Source organism: Adelges cooleyi, unplaced genomic scaffold (genome assembly GCF_023614345.1).
Source record: "Adelges cooleyi isolate 19-005CV unplaced genomic scaffold, UGA_ACOO_1.1 ACOO_flye_CR_arks_rails_tigmint_CR_PRNA_23, whole genome shotgun sequence".
NCBI lineage: Eukaryota > Metazoa > Arthropoda > Insecta > Hemiptera > Adelgidae > Adelges > Adelges cooleyi.
Window position 1 is genome coordinate 15,405,824 of NW_026095893.1, and position 22,208 is coordinate 15,428,031.

Here is a 22,208-nt window from a genome sequence, read left to right on the forward strand (position 1 = left end):
ACACATTATAATCTTGGGACCATTAGGTCTCATTCAAAAGAGTGTAACGCCAATTCAGGTAATCAAATATAGGCGCAATCGTCATGTTAAGGTAATTAAGAAGGTAAACCTGACACGGCTTACCTCGATCCCTTAAAAGCTACGAGTCAAAATATTGTATTCTACGTTTATTTATAATGATTTAGTATTAATAATTTAAATAGAACCTGTTTGCGGAACATTCATAATTTTGTTATTTCGTTTTTTAAAAGTAATTTCTATACCTAATCTTAATACTTGTATTATATTATAATAATTCGATTTTAGTGGATTAAATAAATCTTATTTGGATAAGATCCTTCCTGCCGAATTTATCATGACGTTCGATAATTTTGATAAATAAGTGTGACATTTTAAAAACGAAAAAGAATATTTTGATTTATAAATTGTACAAGTAGTTGTTAATATGAAATATCCACTGAAAAACTTCCGGCTTCCCCCCCCCCCCGCATAACCCGTCACACTATTCATACTTAAATAATTAAAATAAAAACTTTTAATTCTTTCAAATATCCCTTATATTTTTATAGAATATAGTAGTATTTGACAATTGACGGTATTTATTGTACTGTAATTAAGTTTTTCTAATAACCTACAAATATGGTTTTTTAACTATAGCAGACTAGCGCTCAACGTTAAGGTGTTAAATTCCGTAAACGTTTTTATGCAGAATTGTCGAGTTAGTGAGAGAAAAGTGGAGTTAACTGACCTTATCAGCTGCAGTCGAAGGCCGTGTTTTTTAGTATTTCCATGACGGAAATCTGTTATCATAAATTACTAGCTTCGGGTAGATTTACTACGATACCGGCATGGCACAAATTATTCTACTCTCAGCACATTACAATTAATTTAATCGAAAAAACCTTAGTCAAGTATTGGATATAACATGTCATCTCGAATATCTTCGGTTTCATGTCTTAAGTATTTGAATAGGCGTAAACCCTTTAAAAAGATGTACGTATAAATTTAATATAGTAATTTATGTGACAACATGAGCCTGTGATAAATCAATCATAATGTTCTAAACTGTTATAATTGTAAGATAAAAATTAACGCTTTTGAATTTGACCAAAGTTACTAGGTGTGCAACTCGACAAAAAAAAAAAGTGTGAACAATTATTTATATTACCTATTAAGTCATTCCCAATTTAATTGGTTGCATCCTTTGTGGATTTGGTCCATTTTGCTATGTTTAGTAGTAAGCAAAATGTGCTATAATATTTGGACCTGAGCTTTTAGGTACTACTGTGTTTGGTGTGTATACATTTATATCTTAGTTAGACCGGGCTTAGATGTTTCTCTACATAAATGTGCTGATTGTTTTTTGGCAAAAATTAATAAGTGTATTACTAATTTTTTTTAGAAATGCTTCATGCAAGTTTTCATCAGACGTTCAAAAGACTGATTCTTTCAAGCAGCCACCACTTACAGAACCATTGCCAAACCTTCCCAACGTAATTTATAGTAAAAAAAATTTTAAATCTGAGAAAACGGAGCTTACTAAATTGTCAAATGGAATAAGAGTGGCTACTGAAGCTTCGCATGGTGAATTCTGTACTGTTGGAGGTATAATATATAACAACATATTATGATTTAAAAACAGAAATTGTTTGTATTTATTATATTATGCTTGTATTCCATATTATTAGTGGCAATAAGTTCTGGATGCCGTTATGAAGTACCTTACCCTAATGGTATCAACCATTTTCTCGAAAAATTAGCTTTCAGTGTAAGAATATAATTTATTATATTAAAATGTATATGACATGCTATTAACATTCTTTTTCTTTTTCATATCAGACAACTGTAAATTTTCCTGGTGATAATCAAATAGTGGATGAAATTGAAAAATATAATGGATTATGTGATGCACAATGTTCCAGGTATAGTTGAATTTATTATAATAAGACTTTTGGAATTAATTTATTATCACTCTTCATTAGAGACGTTGCAATGTATGCTGCAAGTTTTAATAGAAAGCACGTGGATGAGATGATTAAAGTCTTGGCAGATGTAGTATTACGATCTAGAATGACAGATGAAGAGGTAATTAATTTTAATATTGTGATTAACTTTTTAAAATTACACTAAATCACCCATTTCTCACACAATCCATCCCATGTTAACTTTAAACATTAATAACTAAAAGTAATTTTTGAAAATTAATAATCAAACAGGTACATTTTTAGTACTTAAATTATTTTTGATTAATAAAGTTAACCAAATTTATAATATGTTCCCATTTTTGTTTCTAAAGTTGATTTGAATTTTATAAATACCTTAAAAGTTAAATTTACACACTAGCTAACCGAACTCCCAACTGCAATGTTAATGTCTCACACCTGAATGTTGTAGCAACCTATACATAAAAGGTTTGTCAACCAGTGTGCAACATTCAGCTGTAACATATTTACTACTATTTATTTAAAATTGTATGCCTTGTAGTAAATTTATTTTATTTTGTATTGGTCATTTTAGAGTTTAATCTTTTAATTGTTGAAAACGTTTATAGATATCGTCTGCTAGGAAAATGATCCAATTTGAACATGATACACTAAAGTTAAGACCCGAACAAGACGTACTTCTAGAAAATCTAGTCCATATGGTACTTTATCACTATTACTATAGTTTTAAAAAACCATATAGTTATATTTGGCAATTTAATTTATTGTAATTTATTCTTAGGCGGCTTTTAAATGCAATACATTAGGTATGTCTAAACTATGTCCACCTGAAAATATTCCAAAAATTGACCGCCAAATCCTTCTAACATATATGAAAAATCATTACGAACCTGAAAGAATTGTTGTTGGTGGTGTCGGCGTCAACCATGAAAAGCTGGTCGATAGTGTTCAAAAGTAATTATATATAAATTTTAAAATATATATATTTTTTATAATACATTGTACTTATTGTTTGTTAGATACTTTGTAGATCAAAAACCAATTTGGAACAATGAAAAACTAGATACAATCACTGTTGACAATTCCATACCACAGTATACAGGCGGAATAATTATGGTTCGTATCTTTATGAAAATTCCATTTATGCAGGCATGAGTTAAGCAGACGATTAACCTGAAGTGCATGCTAAGCGGCACTACATACCTTATTTTGTCATGATTTTGTATAGGGGTTAAATATGTGTGTATATAAGAGTTAAAAAAAAAAACGTACAGTGAAATCTGTCAAAACAGAATAATACAGGAACATACACAAAATATGTATTACTCAGTTTTCAGTTTTTTCAGCATCCGTCTTGGTAATAGTCAGTAACTTAATATGACAGGTTTCACCGTGCTTGAAATTTGTAAAAAAAATATTTATTTTTTAACCATAATAAAACCAAATTATTTTTTTACATTCTAAATGAAATTTTTTACTATGACACTTCGCTACTTTATTTACGAATAAACTTAAACGAGATTAACACAACATTTTTTTAAAAAGGACGCATGTGAAATTCCACCATTTCCGGGTCCATCTGGTTTGGCAGTTTTGTCGCACTTGGTAGTTGGTCTTGAATCTGTACCAATGATAAAAAATCAACAAGATTTTATCGCATCTTGCGTAATAAATATTATAATGGGAGGCGGTGGAGCGTTTAGTGCTGGAGGTCCCGGTAAAGGAATGTACACCAGACTATATAGAAATGTATTAAATAGGTAATTATTCTATAATATTTATATTTCAAAAACAAATTCTAAAATATATATTTTTTTTTTAATAGGTATGGTTGGCTATTTAGTGCAACTGCTTACAATTATGCTTATGTTGACAGTGGATTATTCTGCATTCACGCGAGTACAGAACCAAAATATGTTAGTGAAATGGTTAAAGTCATCGTGTCAGAAATGGTCAACATGGCCGGTAGTATTCAAAGGGAAGAATTTTCCGTAAGTCTAAAATCAGTGGTGTAGTCGTCCTAAGCGTATAAGTTGTGTGTACCTAGCTCCCACTTTTTTATGTATTGGCGTGTACTCTCGCATAAAAATCATTTACTCTATCCGGTAGGTTATTTTTTAAATTAATATGTGCATACTTAGAAAAGTGGGAGGGGGTACCCCCCACAGCATATACCCAGCAACTTCACCACTGTCTAAAGTTATAAATTAGGTTTTGGTTCTATTATAATAAAATCAACATTTAATATACAAATAGAGAGCAAAAAAACAATTACAATCTTTGTTGTTAATGAATTTGGAAGCGCGCCCAATAATATTTGAAGATATGGTAAGACAAGTGTTGGCAAGTGGCTATAGGAAACGACCAGAAGAACTCCTCCAAGACATTGGTGAGTCTTATTTTAATACACCTCAACAGATATATTTTTATTATATATTCATGAAATTATATTAATGCATTTTAGAAAATGTTACTGAAGAAGACATCATAAAAGTGGCCAAACAAATGTTGGATACTCCTATTACCGTTGTTGCACGTGGGGATATTTCAAGACTGCCACCAATAGAACAAATTCAGGAGCTGCTTACTCTTAAACCTCAAGGAAAATTTTTCGGTCGCTTTTAAATTGCTTAACCATTTATAAACTCTGTTGGAACACGACTATATTATAGTTTTTTTGTCTAGACTCTGAATGTTATATGAATACAATGTGCATTAAATTCTAATAATGTTAAAATAAAATGTAAATTTACTATTTTCGTGTTTAATACAAATTTTATCCCTTAAAGAAAGATGTTGATAAAACCATTTTATAGTTATTAGGTTTTGCCGTGTCTTTCTTTTGTTTAAAAATTTGTGGATATAGAAAAATATTTAAGTTTTTAACAATGCATTAATTTGGTCTGGTTTCCTTTTTTATAAACAAAAATGCAGCTGTCATCTTTTTGTGAGCATATCAGCTTAGTATTATAACCAAGCAATATTATTCTTGTTGTGTATATGTTTGTTATATATAAATATAGCCAATGAGAAAGTAGCCATCGCGTATTTGTTTACATTTGAAGTAACTTTTGTTTTCATCTATTCTGTGATTTTACACACCCGCATCAAAGAAATAAGTTTTACAATTGTGTGTTTTTAATTTTATGTGGCTTGACCACGATGTATTCTAAACTACCTAACCGATTTTTATTACAATTAGAACCCGAAGGTAATTCTTGTAGGCTAAAAGCTAAAAAAGCCTCCACTTTCATTCAAAATAGGAAAAATTACATATATTTTCTATTTAGTATTATGGCACGCTATAAACTGGAAAAATAGTCAAGTTAATACTCTTAAACTTGTGTGGGATATTCATTAGCTCTACTTAAAAAGAAATTTATTTTGACTCCATCCCCTGGTGAGTTTTTTAAATAATGATAGTTTTTTTAAAAAATATATACATTTTTGTTAGTTTTTTTAATATTTATTAAACATTTTCAATCATTCAGTCTCAATGTTCAGAAGAACATATAAATGTATTTTTTTTATTAAGATATTGATATGTATGATATTTAATTGTCTTAAGGACCTGTTTAATTGACCTGGCAAAAAATGGCCGAACAAAATTCTGAATTTTTCTCAAGACAATCAAGTAATCATTATTTTGTGCAGTTCATTTTTGATTATAATATAATTTTATTATAATATGTAATAATAGGCTATTTTCTCACAGATTATTTAGTTTTTGCGCCTTATATTGCATGCATACAATATACATAATTTAGCAATAAATTGCCTATGCATTTGCCTTACTATAACCCAACATTGTTCAACTATGTTTATTAAGAACTAAGAAAAATGTTAATGAAGGTTGTGATTTCGATGTACAATTATGTATAAACAATATAACAGATAAAAAAAAATGTACGACTCAACGTCATCCTCGTACTATTTGTTCATTATTTTCATAAATCATTATTATCGTTAATATGTAAGTATTTATAGAATCCATTAAAAATCCTGCATTACTATGAAATTACTATGAATTAGTAACCAATATACTATAAGAATTAAGATGTAGATGTTAAGTTTATAGAGGTTGAAGGTAAATATAGCTCGAACACATAGATGAAAAAATCAATAATCCACCGTTGGAAAACCTACACCTTCACAGTTCCATGAAGTCGTAAACATTAATAAATTAAGAAGAGAAAATATTATTCTGTTGGCGTTTTAATGTCAAACATTTCAGTCGACATAAAAATTTAAAAAATACCTAACAACGCGCTTTTCGACGGCACTGCTACCATTAACCAAATGAAATCACATGACAACATTCACTTAATTATATAAAAAATATTTAAAAATTAAAATAATATCATGATTTCATGTTTTTTCCGAAACCGCTGAATTTTTAAATCTATTCTCGTAAAAATAATCAATACGTTAATACTTAATAATATTTTTTCCTGAGCAATTTGCAAACGATTGAATTTGCATGAAAAAAAATCATTGAGTATTACTGCGCATTACATGAACCAATCAATTGTCTTTTTGTAAAATACTTTGAAGTGTAAATTGTGACATTCGATATTTTTATATGGGGCTTTTTTTTAGGGGGAGGGGAGATAGATGCTCAAAAATTAACGCATAAATATGTTATTACAAAAAAAATAACGATGTCATAGCTTTTTTTCCAGTAGACACAGCTAGTCTTAATGATAATCATGATGATTTACCTATTTTAAAATGACTTCTTATTATAACACTTGGGCTAATACTCTCCATTTCGTTTAGCCGGTACTTAGGTATTATAACACATCCGCTTCGAAACTGGTGACGCGACGATCCGGTCTGCATATAGGTACATACTTACATACATATATGTATAATACAATTATTGTGTACAATGTACATAAAGGTATAATATATTGGTTGGCAGTGCACAGTCTACAGATATCGAAAGTGGTCTTACCTATGTGTGCAGCATCGTATGCCCACTTGTCAGCATATAGTAGCAACGGCAGCGACCAAGAAACAAATTTCTCCTTCTACCAAAGTCTTCACACGACCCAACGCGCCATCAGTATCAAGTATAATCGTGCACGAAGTGTATTAGCCGTATCGTCACAGCGCTTTTGTGGGTATCGCTCCACCGTGGGTAGTTTTTGTAGTTTTAAAAAAATAATAACATATAGCACAAGCGCGATTCAACTGTGTATTATTTTTTATTTTTTTTTGTCAATTTTAAACATTTCTTTTAACAACACAAAGTTGTCAATAATATCACGCCAATATGAATATTTGGACAGATACGAAGAATCTGATATCCTTTCTAACGCTGTTTGTGTGCTTTTTTTCGACACAAAGTCAAACAATCACTTCCAGAACAGCGCATAAAATCAACAACGAGCAACCAGGTAAATTCTTTAATTATGTATAACTATTTTCGTATCTTTGTTTTAGAGTAACAAATAATAATACTGAAAATTTTATAAAAAAAATCGTAGAGTTAGCGTTTACCAATTACAAATTAATTTCAAAATTCTGCCATAAAAATGTATAATGTAGAAAAAATACAATAAAAATCAAAATGGTTTAAAGACTTGGACGCTTTTTTATTATTATTAAAAATACAAAATTAAAGCACTGCATACATTTAAAAAGCAAGTGCATACATTCCTATATTGTGTTATTACTTATTTTTAGCATTTCTAAAAATAGTAAGTACATATTTTTAACCGGCAATTTTCGAATTATAGGTAGGTAGAACCTTGAAATTCGGTTTATGGACTTACATAATATTACACGTATAACGTAATATATTTATATAATAAATACTGTGTGTAAAATAAATGTATGTAAATTAATAACAGACTGGTTCATTTAATAGTAATAAACATAATAAAAGCAATTAAACTTTTTGGTTATATTAACTTGGATATTATTTTTTAACTAGCTGGATAATCAACTACTTAACTTAATTATATATAACTATGTGATCAAACTTTAACACAACTTTAATTTGTGAATAATATTAAGTTTAATTTAATGAAATAAATGAGAACAAATCTCAAAAGAGATTTTATTTGCTCAGTCAAATGCAGTTTTACCAACATCTAAAGAAAGTTACTTGAGCCTATACTGATCCAGCTTTTTTACTAATCCTAAAAATTGGTCAAAATCTTGACAATTGGTTAATTATATATTTTTATATAGACTAAAGTGACTCGTGTAGCGGTTCATAGTAACCAAAAAGTAGTTGAAAATATTAAAATGTATCTTGGCTATTTTAGTGACCAGTTTCCACGTTAATTATTATTATAATTTATAACTTTCAATAAACGCATATTTGTTCAAAGGCGGGTGATATTAACATATTATGAAGTATGTTTTATTATTGAGCGAGTCTTTTTAAAATCTAAGATGTTGTCAGCGAATGCTTCACGTATTACGTTGGTCAAATAAATGTATTGTTATCTCAAGGATATGGAATGTATACAGTAAAATATACATTTACTGAAATACTTAGTTTGAAAAATGAAAAATGCAATACCAACGTATTATCGAGATGTTGTGACCAGAGCGATAGCCGATACAATAGTGGTTGCAAGGCCTTGGCAAGACTTCATATTATGCCTTATGTTAAAGTTATATAATAATACATAATAATAGTGTAAGTATATATAATAGGTGTATAGCTTGGTATAATATATAAGAAAATTAAACGTTTGATTCAATAGAAAGATCTATTTGCAAATACTGTAGGCGCACGTGCTGTTAATAATATATACAATGTACACCATTTATACACTGCATTTACAAGTATCTATTCAATGTGTATACAGGTGTCAGTAAATATGTTTTAAGTTTATTTTTTCTTATAATGGATGTAATTACAGAGTGATAACTAATAGAATCTATTTTTTAAAAAAAATACCTTCTTAGCTTCAGATTAATATTTAATCTCTTATTTCAGTCGCATAACGCTAGAAAAGCAAAACCTACACATTCATTATTTTAAGAAAAGCCCAATAATTATAATTTTAAAATGCCTTTGTTTAAATGACAATTTCATACAAATTAAGTTCTGCCATTTAATGAATAAATTTGTTCAGGTTTAGTTTTGGAATATTATACTATTCTAAAATGTTTGATGCAAAAAACGAAATTAAATGTTTTGTGGGTCAAGCTTTTCTGTCGCTATGCACCTCATTTGTGTTTATAGTTTTATTAATTCTTAGTTGAGTACATATCGCACACCTAGATCAAAACTATAGCAACTTAAAAAACATCTTTTTTCAGAAATTTCAAAAAACGATATATTAATATGTATGTTGGTATGAACTTATATACTATTATTTTATAGGTCATACATTAAATTGTTATTTGAAAAAATTAATACCTATATCTAAATAGTAGTTAGTAGGTATATAATTAAATCATACTCTGTACTGAACGCTTCCAGTGGTAGGTATTTTTCACTTAATTGCGAAACGGAATTTACTTTTTCTGTTAGGACGACGCTAATAGAAGGAAAGTACCAGCTTTGGATCATTTTTCAACTGCAATTGTCTTACAAACAAGTAAAACCGTAGTCGGTATGTAATTAGATATTGTGTAGTGTAGATTTTATAGCCTGCCTGCTCCTACTTATCAGCAAACATGTGTTGTACGGACTACGGTGTACCTAAATCATTAAACACTGACAGAAGACAGGGTTTTTAATAGTACCAAACAAAAATAAGATGCGTTCACTTTTATAATCTCAAAATGGACATAAATGGAGGAAGAATGACATAAAAATAAGAAAAAAGAAAAAGAATACTACCATAAAAACCCACTAGGACTAGATGATTCAGTAATGGGGATTCGGGTTGTTTCAAAGTTAAAAGCAAATAGAAAATTTGAGGGTATTTGCTGACCAATGTTGGCCAATCATCCTGCATACGGAAAATAATCAATCTAGAAGTAATAATTATTACAAATGATATTATACAATCAAATCAAATATGAAATGAAAACATAATAAAAAAATAAAACTCTTTTTATGTCTGATACATTAATAGTCACGTGTCTGTACATAGTTAGATTCGATACGACAGCAGAGAAGGTATTAATGTACAAATTACAATAAATCGCCGTCTTGATAATATACCTATTATTTTAAACCAGAATCCGGTTCATTTCCGTGTTTTACTCAAGACTGCGTTTATTTATACTGAGCTCTGACGGCGATTAACGACAACTGTTAAAGAAATATCCAGACTAGAATGATCTACGCTAATAAGTATAGTGACCGTCACGCGCTGCACCTAGTGCATGCAAGACCCTCTCGTTTTGATTACTATAATATAACGACTTGCGACAAACGCTATAGGCCGAGGAGTTTCTGTAATAGTAAACCGTTGTTATCGCAAACGTAATCATGACTGAGAATTGTATAATTATTGTTATTACCGTCATAAGAAAGCGGTAAAAACAAGGGGAAAAAAAGTTTTAATGTTCTGGGCATAGCGTTTGTCTGATTCGGTTTGAGGCGTTTTTGAGTGAACGCGCGATGGCCGATGGCTAGCATTCATATATCAACACTGGACTCGATCGAAGGTCGTGACCAGCACCTATCTTCATCTTTCTATTATGCGTGGATAGTATAATAACACCTTATATACCTATTTTTATTTATTTTGGGAATGTAATATGTATACGTGTAATTTTGTGTACTTGCATTGGTAAGGGAACGTCCATTGTGTAATACGGTAACGACCGCGTGCTCGAATGCCATCAGAGAGCATAATTTCTTAGTATATCTATACAAATATGTCTCCCAGCAAAAGAAGGTCCCTCGTTCTAGCCACCTGACTCGTTAAGAGAAAGTAGGTAACATTATCATTATTACCCGTTCGAGTAATTTTGTCTCCAGACTCATTTTCACGCCAAGCGCTTGACTCTGGTCTTTCAAAATTCGAACAGATTAAAAAAATAAAATTTTCAGCTGTCGCGAACAACTATAAAAAAAGAAAATCATAATCGTAACAATGAAAATATTTTTACCGCTATCGCAGTATTGACCAATATTGTTCAGTGAAATGTCATTTATAATAGACATCATATAGGTCATATAATTTAATCGACAATTATGCCATGTCTACGCAGAACTACAATATAATATAGGTACGCACAGATTATATAACAATATTTGTCTAAGTATATTATACAAAAAAATGTAAACAAATAGTTCTTTTTTTTATGCTAAACAACTATATAAATATGTTTATAATGTTGGTCCAGGGTAATAGAGAAAGTATCGTATGGTTAGCCGTTAAGAACAATGTGCAAATTGCTCATGGACTACATTGCTGGAACGACTAGGATGGTTAAACAATATATTATTACATACATAAATAGTTACAGAAAAATGCGTCAAAAATTATGAATCGATATGACAAAAACGTAACTCCATTAAACTCGACTCGTAATAATAATAATTCCTAATAAATAATAACAGTAAAAACGTATAATATAAATATGGTTCGTTGAATAATACCTTAATTTTTTTTTAGTTTTTTGTTTCTTCCCAAAATAATTGGTCAGTGAATTCGATCTTGGTGAGCACGTAGGAGGCAAGGGGAGAGAGCACAGGAGTGCAATTTCATTCCCTCGAAAGTATCTATTTGCTCACTTCTTTTTTATTGCATTTGCATTTATGATATAACAACATCGACAATGGCAAATTAATAACTAACATAAAATACTACATACCAAATAAATATAAAATATATCAACTACAAACTATTGACAACAAAGATTGGACATCAAATAAAGTAATGATACAAACATTAATATCATATCATACTTCAATAAATTTAAATCGACAATAACTACACATATATCTAAAGAAACAAGTGATCAGTTTTTAAGTTGTTCGGCCACTCTAAAGCATCTGGATACCTTTATGAAATAATCAAACCCTGTATCCTCGCTGTTGGGTTCGTATTGTGTAGAATTTCGGCATCCGGAATTCAACCGGACTCCAAACCTGGAGAAAACGGTGGTTAGAATCGGATTTCTGCACTTCAGCTTCTTGAGTGGTTCGCATGATGTAGTGTAATTTCGCATGAAAGTAACTAATTACATTTCACAGTTCAGGTCATAGCCTAATACTTGACGTTTTATATATGTATACAATCATTAGTGTTTGTTCAAGTTTTTTAAAAAAGTACCTACTTGCAGTAATAAATTTGTTGTGTTCAAATTATTTTAACTGGGTCGAAGAGCGAGAGGGTCACCACCTTCAGAGCCACTGATATCTTGGCCTCTTCAGGTCATTAAATCTGCTATTTCTAATAGAGTAGGGCTGATTGTTCTGTAATTAGTGGAGTAAATTGTTTACGATATTTTATCTCAGTCCACCTATCGTTAAATATATTATGTATTCTATAAAAACTTTGCTGATTTAAATTTGAAATGTGTATTTTTCGTTTACAACCCGTTGAAAAAAATTGTTTTAGGATTTAAATAAAAAAGTCAATTTTGTTTATGATATTATATATGCTAATAAATATATACCAAACCCTGCGTTCATATTTATTCTTACTTATCGAGTAAAAAAAAACGCAATATCAATAAAATTTATTCAAATACTAAGTACATTTCAAACTGGTTAAACTTCATTTACGAAAATTATAAATGTTTAGTGTACAATGGTTCATAATTTTATTACAACATTTCCCAATAGAGAGGCCACATATAAAAATTTACATAGTACATTTTTAACCTCCGAACCCTGTAAGTGAATTATTATTAACTGAGAATATTATTTTTTAACGCGATCCTACAATATTTCAATGCAACTATCTTGCATATGAATTCTGATCACGCTTCTAATTTGTTCCCATTAGTCATTAATCCCGTATAACACATAAATATATTATGCTCAGTTGAATAATGATGTACAGATTTAGCAAACATTCTTTTATAAACACCGCAGTATAATGTCTACGGGTTTCAGAGCCATTTCTACGAGTACGAGTAGCGAATACGTAATCGATTTGATCGCTTCATAATAATAATTTATCATGTCACCTTAAACTGTGATCAAACTCAAAGTAATTTTGAAGCTGACATAGTTATACCTAGTGTAACTACTTGGTAGTGTGCGTTTTATTTACCTACCGTTATATACTAAATATTTCACGAGTATTGGAAAACTGAAACCCCGACAAGTTGTAGATGTAACGCGAGAATAAATTTTTCAAAATTAAATTTTCGTACAAGCTTACACTATATTAATTTCTATGCCTTTCTTCGATAATTATGAATCATTTTATTATTTTGTGTTAAAAGTACGTAATATTGTAATAATGTAACATATTTAATATTTCTTTATATTGTTCAAGCAGATAAGAAAACCACCACAAGGTATAATAGAAACTAATAATAATACGGATATATGTTCGAAAGTGGAATCAGAAATTATATACTCACACGGTATAGGCTATAGTGTAATGCATAATATTATTCTGAGCAGCTGGACCGCCTCCACTTTCCACTCGACTTAAACTACTTTATACGGCCCGTTTGTTATTAACTATTGTATTATTTAAAATACAATAATTAAATACGCATGAATAATTACAATGAAAATACAACAACAAAATCACGATTTTAATGGTGGGCTTTTCTGAATTTTTCTAAAAAATTTAGATTTTTAAGAACTTCCTGAACTTGTGTCTAAAGTTTGTACAAATTTCATTCCCGCCTATGGATGGATTATATAGACGTAAGACGTGAAAAAATAAATAATTAGGTAAATCGATCCCTAGATTGAGTAATTTCTTTAGAAAAGTTTCATATAAAAGTTTTTTATTTCAAACTTTTCTTCAAAGCTTTTCTAATAACTTCTTTAAAATAATTAAAAAAAAAAAAATTAATAACAATTAAAATAGAACTCTTTTAAAAAAGTTCTGAAAGTATGTAAACCCTAATTTAAACGGTTTTAAATCAGAATGTATAGTTTTAATGATCAAAACCGACTTGCAAATTTTACAGGATAACTTATAAACATATTGTTTTATAACTAGTTTTATCATTATTAGTCGCCAAAAAAAAGTCTGTACTAGTATCATACTTTATAGAATCAACGTGAAATTGTTATGAAATACTTATCTACATTGCGAAGCTTAAAAATGTGTTAGTTTTTTACCAAATCGGTGCATTAAATTAACGTAATGAAGCTAAGGTCTTAAATCAGCAAACAAAATGTACATTGATTTGTAATTAGGTATTGGTTGATGAAAGTTAATAAAATGCGGAATCTTCTTCAACATTACCCGAAAAGTAGATACTTAATGACATACTCGAAAAAAAAGAGAAGTATGCATAATTAGTAAATTTGTTTTTAAAACAACGTATTCAGCCTCGTTGACAGAGGCACGACAAAAAAACATGATAAATGGATGCGGTCTTCAACCTACTAAATCATATTTGGAACCCTTTATAAAGAGGATCGAGTGAATAATTACTTGTAAACATTTCAACCGGTCTGGGATATTTTTTTCAGTCACGCCTGCAGCTAATAGAGAATCGTTAATTTTTTTTTCATGCTTGCATCTTAAATATAGAATTTTGATTTCTCATTACGTTTATCATGAATAAGTCGCGTATAATCAGTATCCTTATGCTTTTCTCTTAATGGCCTCATGAATTACGATTATCTAGCATTTTTAAAACTTAAAACTAAAAAGTCATTATGTAGTTTTATAGTATTTGTGCGGTATTGCATAATAAACAAATATATGATACGTGTAATAGAGGGTGATCATTTTATCGTGCACCACTCAATATCTCATTGAGTTTAATAAATAATATAATTTATTTTATTTTTATGCGATGTGGTATCAATTTTTCACATTTTGTTTTTGTTTTCCTCCCTCTCAACTTAGCTTTTTTTATTGTAACTTTTGAAACTTAAACGGTAACGCATACATTTTATTAAATGTATTGAGAATAATGTATTAAACATTTTGACTGGTCGATCACCAGTTTTAGATAATTATTTTTGAAGTTTAGGGCGGGAGGAAAGGTGAAGCATAGTATTATTTTTATCTGCGCGCACTTCCCAACCGTGGTCCGTGATCGGTAACTATAAAAGTAGTTGTTCTAAACTGATTTCCAGATCAACCAGTAAACACTTTTAGTCTATTATTCTAAATTTAAAAAGTTAATGAAATGTATGCATTACCGCTTAAGTTTCAAAAGTTGCAATAAGAAAACTAAGTTAAGAGGGGGGGGGGAACAAAAAAAATGTGAAAAATTGAGATCACATTGTACAAAAACCATATGGAAAAATTAATTAAATTTTATATTAAACCCTATGAGATATTGAGTGGTGCACGATAAAATGATCACTCTGTATGTAGTATATTATTTTTGCCTTTAGCGAATAGCGACGGAAAAGATCAAACATGTGTATGCAATATGAAATTTCGAAACGAGTGCATGATGTTATTTTAAAATCTCTATTATATCCGGAATGATCATTTGGAACCAGCCTGTAACGTGAGACTTTATTGTTTGTGTGTAGGTGTTGTCGATTTAGCAAAGCAGAATAGTATTACACAGCAAATATTGGCACAATACCTGCAAAAACGTTTGACCAGAGCAGGCCTGAACCAGCAACCACCGCTGGGTGTCGTTGATAACAATAAGAAACTCGGCGAAAATCCTTACACCGAACTACCTAACGAAGAGGATTTGACCAAAGGTGCCCAAACGGAACTCTATCAAGGTCAGAAGATTATCATGAAATTTGGGAAACTATATTTAACAAGTGTTAAATCATTTATTAAAAAAAAATCGATGCGAAACCTATGCTAGGCATATCCAATATCCATCAATCTATCTTTTTTTTAGTCTTACAACTCTGTAACGAGTCTCGTTACTTAATGATAGTTTTTTTCGGGATTGATATAAAATGGCAGATTTCCCCGATTTTTGCTTGTCATTATAATAGTTGACACTTGACATGGTAATGGACAGCTGCTGCCCTGTTTCATACACCTGTACCCGAATATGGACCTTTGCAAGTCTCTTGGCTCTCTGGAGTATGAACGGTCAAAAAAGTTGAAGACGCATATAATAAAAGAGTTTCATACAATAAATTATTATCTCATCTATAAAAACTACAGTTATTAAAAATTATTTATAACTAAATTGTCTTACGTATTTTGCAAGTTTCTAGATCAGCTAAGAGTAATTTATTTAGTTTGGAATGAAAAACATTTTAAACCACGCGATCTTTTTTGTACTTCAAAAGTTTATACATAAACCATCTCATGTATTTACTAATTTTGAGCTGCGCTTTAAAACAAATCAAAATAATCAATCTTAGCCGGACTAATAAAATTATCGGAACGATCTAAGTTCTAATTGGGCTTAAAATCTTCAACGCTTTTGTGTAATTAACGAAGATTGCCTTGGTGGCGGACGACAAGGTGAAACTCGAGCGTTTTCATTATTAATGTAGAAATATATAAATAGCTTATTGTCTATGATTTATGTTTTGGTACAAGATTTATAATTACCGATCTATATGTTATATTTAATCTGACCTTAAACAGAGTATATTGTAATGGACTAAGGAATTCTACTGTTCGTTTACACTTAATAGATAATTCGTGTGTGGGTAGGGTAAATTCTGTATGTGTTTATACATATATAATATGTGTATGGGAGTATTTAATAAATGACATTGTCCGTTGAGTTCAGGTCACGATCAAGTTTTTATGGATAGCCCTTGACCAGTTTAGTAAAATTGCTGAATACTCTATTCGTATTGTTACATAGCGCGTCACGAGTCCGTTTAGACAATCCTGTGTTCTAAAATGGTGGTTAACACTGACAAATGTATATATATATATATATATATATATATTTTAATAATAACGCAAATATAGTTAGTTATTATATTAATTAATATAAATACTCAAGGTATATTCACTAATAAACTATTACTATATTAACTACTTATAACTTTAAACTAGATGTATACATTATTCATTTGTATACCTAATGTAAAGATACAACTTATTTACTTAATGTAATTATAATTACATTAAGATCGTAGATAATCTTAAAACATCAACAAAACATTTAACACATGAATAAAATTACAGAATTATGTTACTAAGTACTTAGTCCACATGGTCGATTTTTGCTAATGTTACTATAAACAAAGTTCTAGATTTAGAAAATCATTAATAGCACGAACAATGTGATGGTCTAATAAAAAATTAACTACCTATAAATACTTTAAATATTTTTAATACCTTCTATACTATCCTAATAAAATGAATAACAAAATAAATGTGACTCTAAATCACTTTTCTGCAAAAAATTGCTTGAACTGAATTCCCTGAAAGTAACTCGTGTGTCCTCTTCTTAATACGTTTGATTTGTATAGTTCTCTACTATTGCGTAGCTCGAATATCGAAGTAAGATAATAAAATGTGTATTACGAGCAGAACGACAGACAAAGCGTGTGGACCATTATATAGATAGATACTAATCTAATATTACTATGTATCTATTATGATTATCTAATGTACTTATCTGTACATCATGTTTAAGTTGCACAAGACAATGAAAAACACATCACATTTTCGTTTTTATTACACGTCCCAATAATTTTACCGACGATATTGTATAGGTAGATCTTATCGTAAATTACAAATAATGTTGGTCGTATATCATAAAAAAAAAAGTAGGTAGCCAATACACTAGCTACTGTCCAAAATATGGAGTTACGAAATTCAATGCAAGTAGCTCACATCTATTGTTCGATGTATTACACTGAACATGTTATTATTTATTATTTATGTATACAAAAATAGACAAGATTGTTTTTAAAAAAAATCCTATATAATTTTTTCACAATTTATCTTATACTACAAATTTCTATGAATATGTATACGCAACGCATACACATATAAAATATTATTATATACAAAAATATAAGATAACTAGGTTCGGTTTTTTTATTTAGACATGCCTAATATTTAATATTAATTACCTAGACGTTACATATTATAGAATATAGTTTTATGTATAGATTTCTTGTACAGGCACAAGACACTATTATGTGTATATATTAATATATTAATGATTATACAACATAAAAGTGTAGTATTTACCTATAGTTGAATAGAAATACATCTAATATGTAATACTAGTTATGGTGGACGTATTTTGTCGTATGAATACGAATTAATTAGGTATCGTGAATATGAATATATCATATCTCGTTAAACCAGCATAAAAATAACATCCATATTTAATCAGGTGATTTATTCATTTCATAAATAATATGGAGATCTTTTATGAAAAGATAAATTTGAGGTTTACATAACTGCCACAGTGAAACAAATTTCCCAGTAAACGTATTGAAAACTTGCAGTGTGGATTTATGTTAGGGTTAATTAATATACTATTTATAAAATTATTGTTTTGTTCATTGACTTATTGACAGGATATTAACTAAGTCAGGATCTAACAGTCTATAACAGGGTTTCTACAGGAAATTTTCGTGATCGTGTCATGTAAAAGTGACAAGTGTAAAGTGGCTAAATAAAAGTCCAAAATTTAATATTATAGGACGTTTATTTACACAATATTTTCAATTTTTTTCCCCATCATAACGTTTTACACCACGTTGAAAAGTATGTTTTCATTGTATTTGGTAAAACAAATGGAATTTTCAATTAAAAAAAATAATTTTGTCATATCATTTGGATAGGAGTATACATCTGAATCTACATTTCAACAATTATATTATGCCTGATATACATTTATGTATTTTAAATTAATTTTCTTGGCTAAAGATGTTAATTTTACCTGAACTACGAGTATATTATTAGTAGTTCAAATTAAATGGCTCTGCTTTTATATGTACCTCAGTTTAAGAGGACGTTACACCTATACATCTTTTTTACATCTGTATGTAAAAACACCTATTACAAAACCTGAAAAATGTAATATTCTTGAGTACTGTACACTGATAGATTTTCAAAACTGCATTTCATAACTTATAATAATTAGTTCCTAAAGCTATTTAAAAATGTTTTCTAGGTAGGTTTTTGTTAGTAGAAAATCTTTCCAATTTATCAAAAAATCGTCAACTTTTTAGGTTAGAAAAATACTTACAAGAACATTATTACCTATATTATGGTCGCTGTGGCTTTTATGAATGAAGAATCCTCCTTGTAAATGCTAATAGGTGTACACTTTAGTTTTAGCTCAAAATTACGATTTTGTGAAAAATTTCCTATACCAAATCTGTTAATACTAATAGGGTGTGTATAGCATCATTTCCTTATACTCTGTATAAAACTACCTATAAAATTATGGATTCAACTATTTTTTTCAAGTTTTCATTAATACAGTTTTTTTTAAATATAGGCGCTTTCGTTTGAACATCATAATAATAGATTCAGCAAATACCTAAACAGTTTTAACTGTTATTGTTGGCATTGCTGCTGGATTTTTTCCACCCAAATTTGTTATAGGGTTGCGGTTACCTCCTCCCCCCACAACTATTTTAGAACTCGTTGAGTTAATAAACATAATTATAGTCTCAAAATCCACTGATTATTCTTAATAATTATTATTATTTTCGTGGTACCTTATTCTTACACAACGCATAGAAAGTAGTTTGACGAGCATATTTAGTTTAAATAGCAACAACAAAATAAACTTGTTCACAAATAACTGTATACTATGTACAAAACAAATTACCCAATTACAAACATTTTTATAGTTATATTTTACACTTTTGCTACATTTTTTAAGCGTTTCTATTAGTTTTTAATCTATAAACGACGCTTCCGTCATCTATGTGTAATTAAATTTGAATATTCAAATGTAACATTCTATGTTTCAACTCGGTGATTACGTTAAAATAACGAGATTACTTATTTATATGTTATTTTTACTATAACAGTTCGTTGACACCGATCATGATCATTTGCTATAAATCTATAATATGTATGTAAATAAACTATTTTTTCACCAAAGTTGTCGACCTTCTCACGTCTAAAAAAACAAAGTTTTGTAATTCTAGTCAGTCATCCATTGTGAGCATTCGATTAAAACCGGTAATTCAACTAAAGATTATTATATTAAAACATCAAGTGTCTAATAAAATGCATTATATTTACTCACATCACACATGCGAGCGAGGACGTAACATTGTAAAGATATTTTCTAGATGTATTGGTATTTGGTTATCGGAGTGTATATAAAAATGAGGTATGCAGGATTTGTTTTCGACTACCATTTTTATTAAACCTTGAAAGATAAACTGTAACAAATACCTACCCTAAGGCGCTGAAAAAGTTTTCATGGTCTAACCATAATGAAAGGTCGCTATTATATCGTAGATTGACATATTATTTGCGATTCTCTTATAGTAAAATAATAAATTATTAATTGTCTTCTTAAATATAGAATGTTACTAAAAAAATTCCATGTTTTTTATCCATCAATTCATCAAAAAAAAAAAACACAAAAAATAATGAAAAGTCTACCGGATTTAAAAAAAAAAAAAATAATTAAAGGTAATTTATAAATTGGATTCTTGGTTAATAAGAAGCATTGAACACAATATAAAATTATGGTTATTAAATAAAAAAATAGGAAATTGGAGAAATATTATCGGTTTTTTTATTCGCAGTTTTGACTTTTTAAAAACTTTTTCATAAAATATTTTTTCATGTGCTACTATTTATATTGACTTTTTATTTAATTTAAAAATCACCACTATATTTTTTATGTAAAATTTAAAAAATAACTTTTATTAATTTCAGGAGAATGTAGTAGTAGCAACTGTGTAGATTCAGATACAGTTTCAGTAAATAAGTTATCGTTGCAACTGTTGCGGTCTGGTGAAAAAAAGTTATACTTGGGCATTTTCTTTAAGGTGAATGATATTTTATTAGAACAACATAAACACTAAAAAATAAATTATGAATCATTAGTCAAAATATTTATTAATTACTAAACTATGAATTACGATAATTTGTCTCTTTAGGCTAATTGGTACAAAGCCGCACAATACTGCAGATATCATGGTATGCATTTGGCCAGCATTAGCAGCCAAGAAGAAAATGACAAATTAGAAAAATACATTAAAGATTTTGGTAAGTCACTGGTTTTTAATTTAAACGAAACAGAAAAGTAAATCTTTTTTATTGTTTTATTTAAAGGTATGGGCCATGAACATTTTTGGACATCCGGCACCGATCAGGCAGAGGAAGGTTCATTCTTTTGGTTAGCAAACGGCAGACCTATTGGATTTACCAATTGGAACGCTGGCGAACCGAATAACTTCAAATATGAAAACGGCGAAGAAGAACATTGCTTAGAGCTTTGGAACCGAGATGGTAAAGGCTTGAAGTGGAACGACTCGCCGTGTTCTTTTGAAACTTTTTTCGTGTGCGAAATGTAAATTTAAAAAGTTGATAGACATTTTTTTTCATATTAGGCATTAGTTAATTTTACAGAATACAATTTTACTCATGTTTAAACTTAAACATTAGGTAGTTGTTGTGTGTACATACTGTACATGGACTTTTGTCAAGTGTTTGGATGCGTTCATTTTTTCATAGAAAAATAACCATTGATGTCAACCTCAAATTTGAAAGTGTTTGCCAATGTGTCCAGAGAGACGTTCAAAAAATATACTTGGTCTTTGAAACACTTCTTTTGTCATATTGTTCTCACATTCATTTTGTTTTCATTCAAATCACTATTTTTAATTAAAAACAATTTTGTATGTTTGTAAAAAGTTAAATTATATAATATATTGTACCAATACAAGTTTAATAGTAAGTAAAACTCGTTTAAATTAATTAATTTATAGAAATATAATATTATTTTTTATAATTACAATCAAATACTTAAAATTAAAACTCTCCAAAGCTTTAAACAATATATATATATATATATATTAATATTTAATTGTATGTTATTGTTACCTATTATTTGAATTGCATACAATTAATAATTTATCACAAATATTTGGAGGGCTTTTTACACTGTTACAACATTATTAAGTAAAATAAGTAATTTTAACATGATTTATATAAATATATATATAATACAATTAAAAAAAATAAATTTACTATACATACATAGTGCATCACTAGTGAGTTGTTTGCCAAAAACGTGGCTTACAATATAAAATTACACAATTCCTCCACTTGGTTAAAAAAAAATTAATCAATT

The 22,208-nt window shown here is 29.2% G+C and overlaps 2 protein-coding genes across 2 annotated transcripts; both read left to right on the plus strand.

Annotated features, from left to right (window-relative positions):
- The first annotated feature begins 795 nt into the window (after nucleotides 1-795).
- On the plus strand, nucleotides 796-4,834 carry LOC126835352 (mitochondrial-processing peptidase subunit alpha). Its single transcript, XM_050567871.1, has 12 exons — nucleotides 796-993; nucleotides 1,403-1,605; nucleotides 1,689-1,768; nucleotides 1,840-1,922; nucleotides 1,983-2,085; nucleotides 2,552-2,644; nucleotides 2,725-2,897; nucleotides 2,963-3,059; nucleotides 3,489-3,703; nucleotides 3,769-3,934; nucleotides 4,200-4,332; nucleotides 4,408-4,834. Exons 1-12 carry the CDS (start codon nucleotides 926-928, stop codon nucleotides 4,566-4,568), a joined length of 1,575 nt encoding a protein of 524 aa, XP_050423828.1. The 5' UTR covers nucleotides 796-925; the 3' UTR covers nucleotides 4,569-4,834.
- Nucleotides 4,835-6,881: 2,047 nt separating this feature from the next.
- Nucleotides 6,882-21,896, plus strand: LOC126835167 (low affinity immunoglobulin epsilon Fc receptor). The gene is made up of 6 exons (XM_050567487.1): nucleotides 6,882-7,345; nucleotides 15,511-15,714; nucleotides 20,789-20,901; nucleotides 21,013-21,121; nucleotides 21,188-21,425; nucleotides 21,521-21,896. The coding sequence occupies exons 1-6, from the start codon at nucleotides 7,222-7,224 to the stop codon at nucleotides 21,522-21,524; spliced, it is 792 nt and encodes a 263-aa protein (XP_050423444.1). The 5' UTR covers nucleotides 6,882-7,221; the 3' UTR covers nucleotides 21,525-21,896.
- The last annotated feature ends 312 nt before the right edge of the window (nucleotides 21,897-22,208 follow it).

What these genes read in the sequence shown, in the direction of transcription:
- LOC126835167 (XM_050567487.1), top strand. Translation starts at nt 7,222, where the DNA reads ATGAATATTTGGACAGATACGAAGAATCTGATATCCTTTCTAACGCTG. An exon ending in CCAAACGGAACTCTATCAAG is followed by an intron (nt 15,715 to 20,788) that starts GTCAGAAGATTA and finishes TATTAATTTCAG; the next exon opens with GAGAATGTAGTAGTAGCAAC. An exon ending in AAAATACATTAAAGATTTTG is followed by an intron (nt 21,122 to 21,187) that starts GTAAGTCACTGG and finishes TTTTATTTAAAG; the next exon opens with GTATGGGCCATGAACATTTT.
- LOC126835352 (XM_050567871.1), top strand. Translation starts at nt 926, where the DNA reads ATGTCATCTCGAATATCTTCGGTTTCATGTCTTAAGTATTTGAATAGG. An exon ending in CGTAAACCCTTTAAAAAGAT is followed by an intron (nt 994 to 1,402) that starts GTACGTATAAAT and finishes AATTTTTTTTAG; the next exon opens with AAATGCTTCATGCAAGTTTT. An exon ending in TGAATTCTGTACTGTTGGAG is followed by an intron (nt 1,606 to 1,688) that starts GTATAATATATA and finishes CCATATTATTAG; the next exon opens with TGGCAATAAGTTCTGGATGC.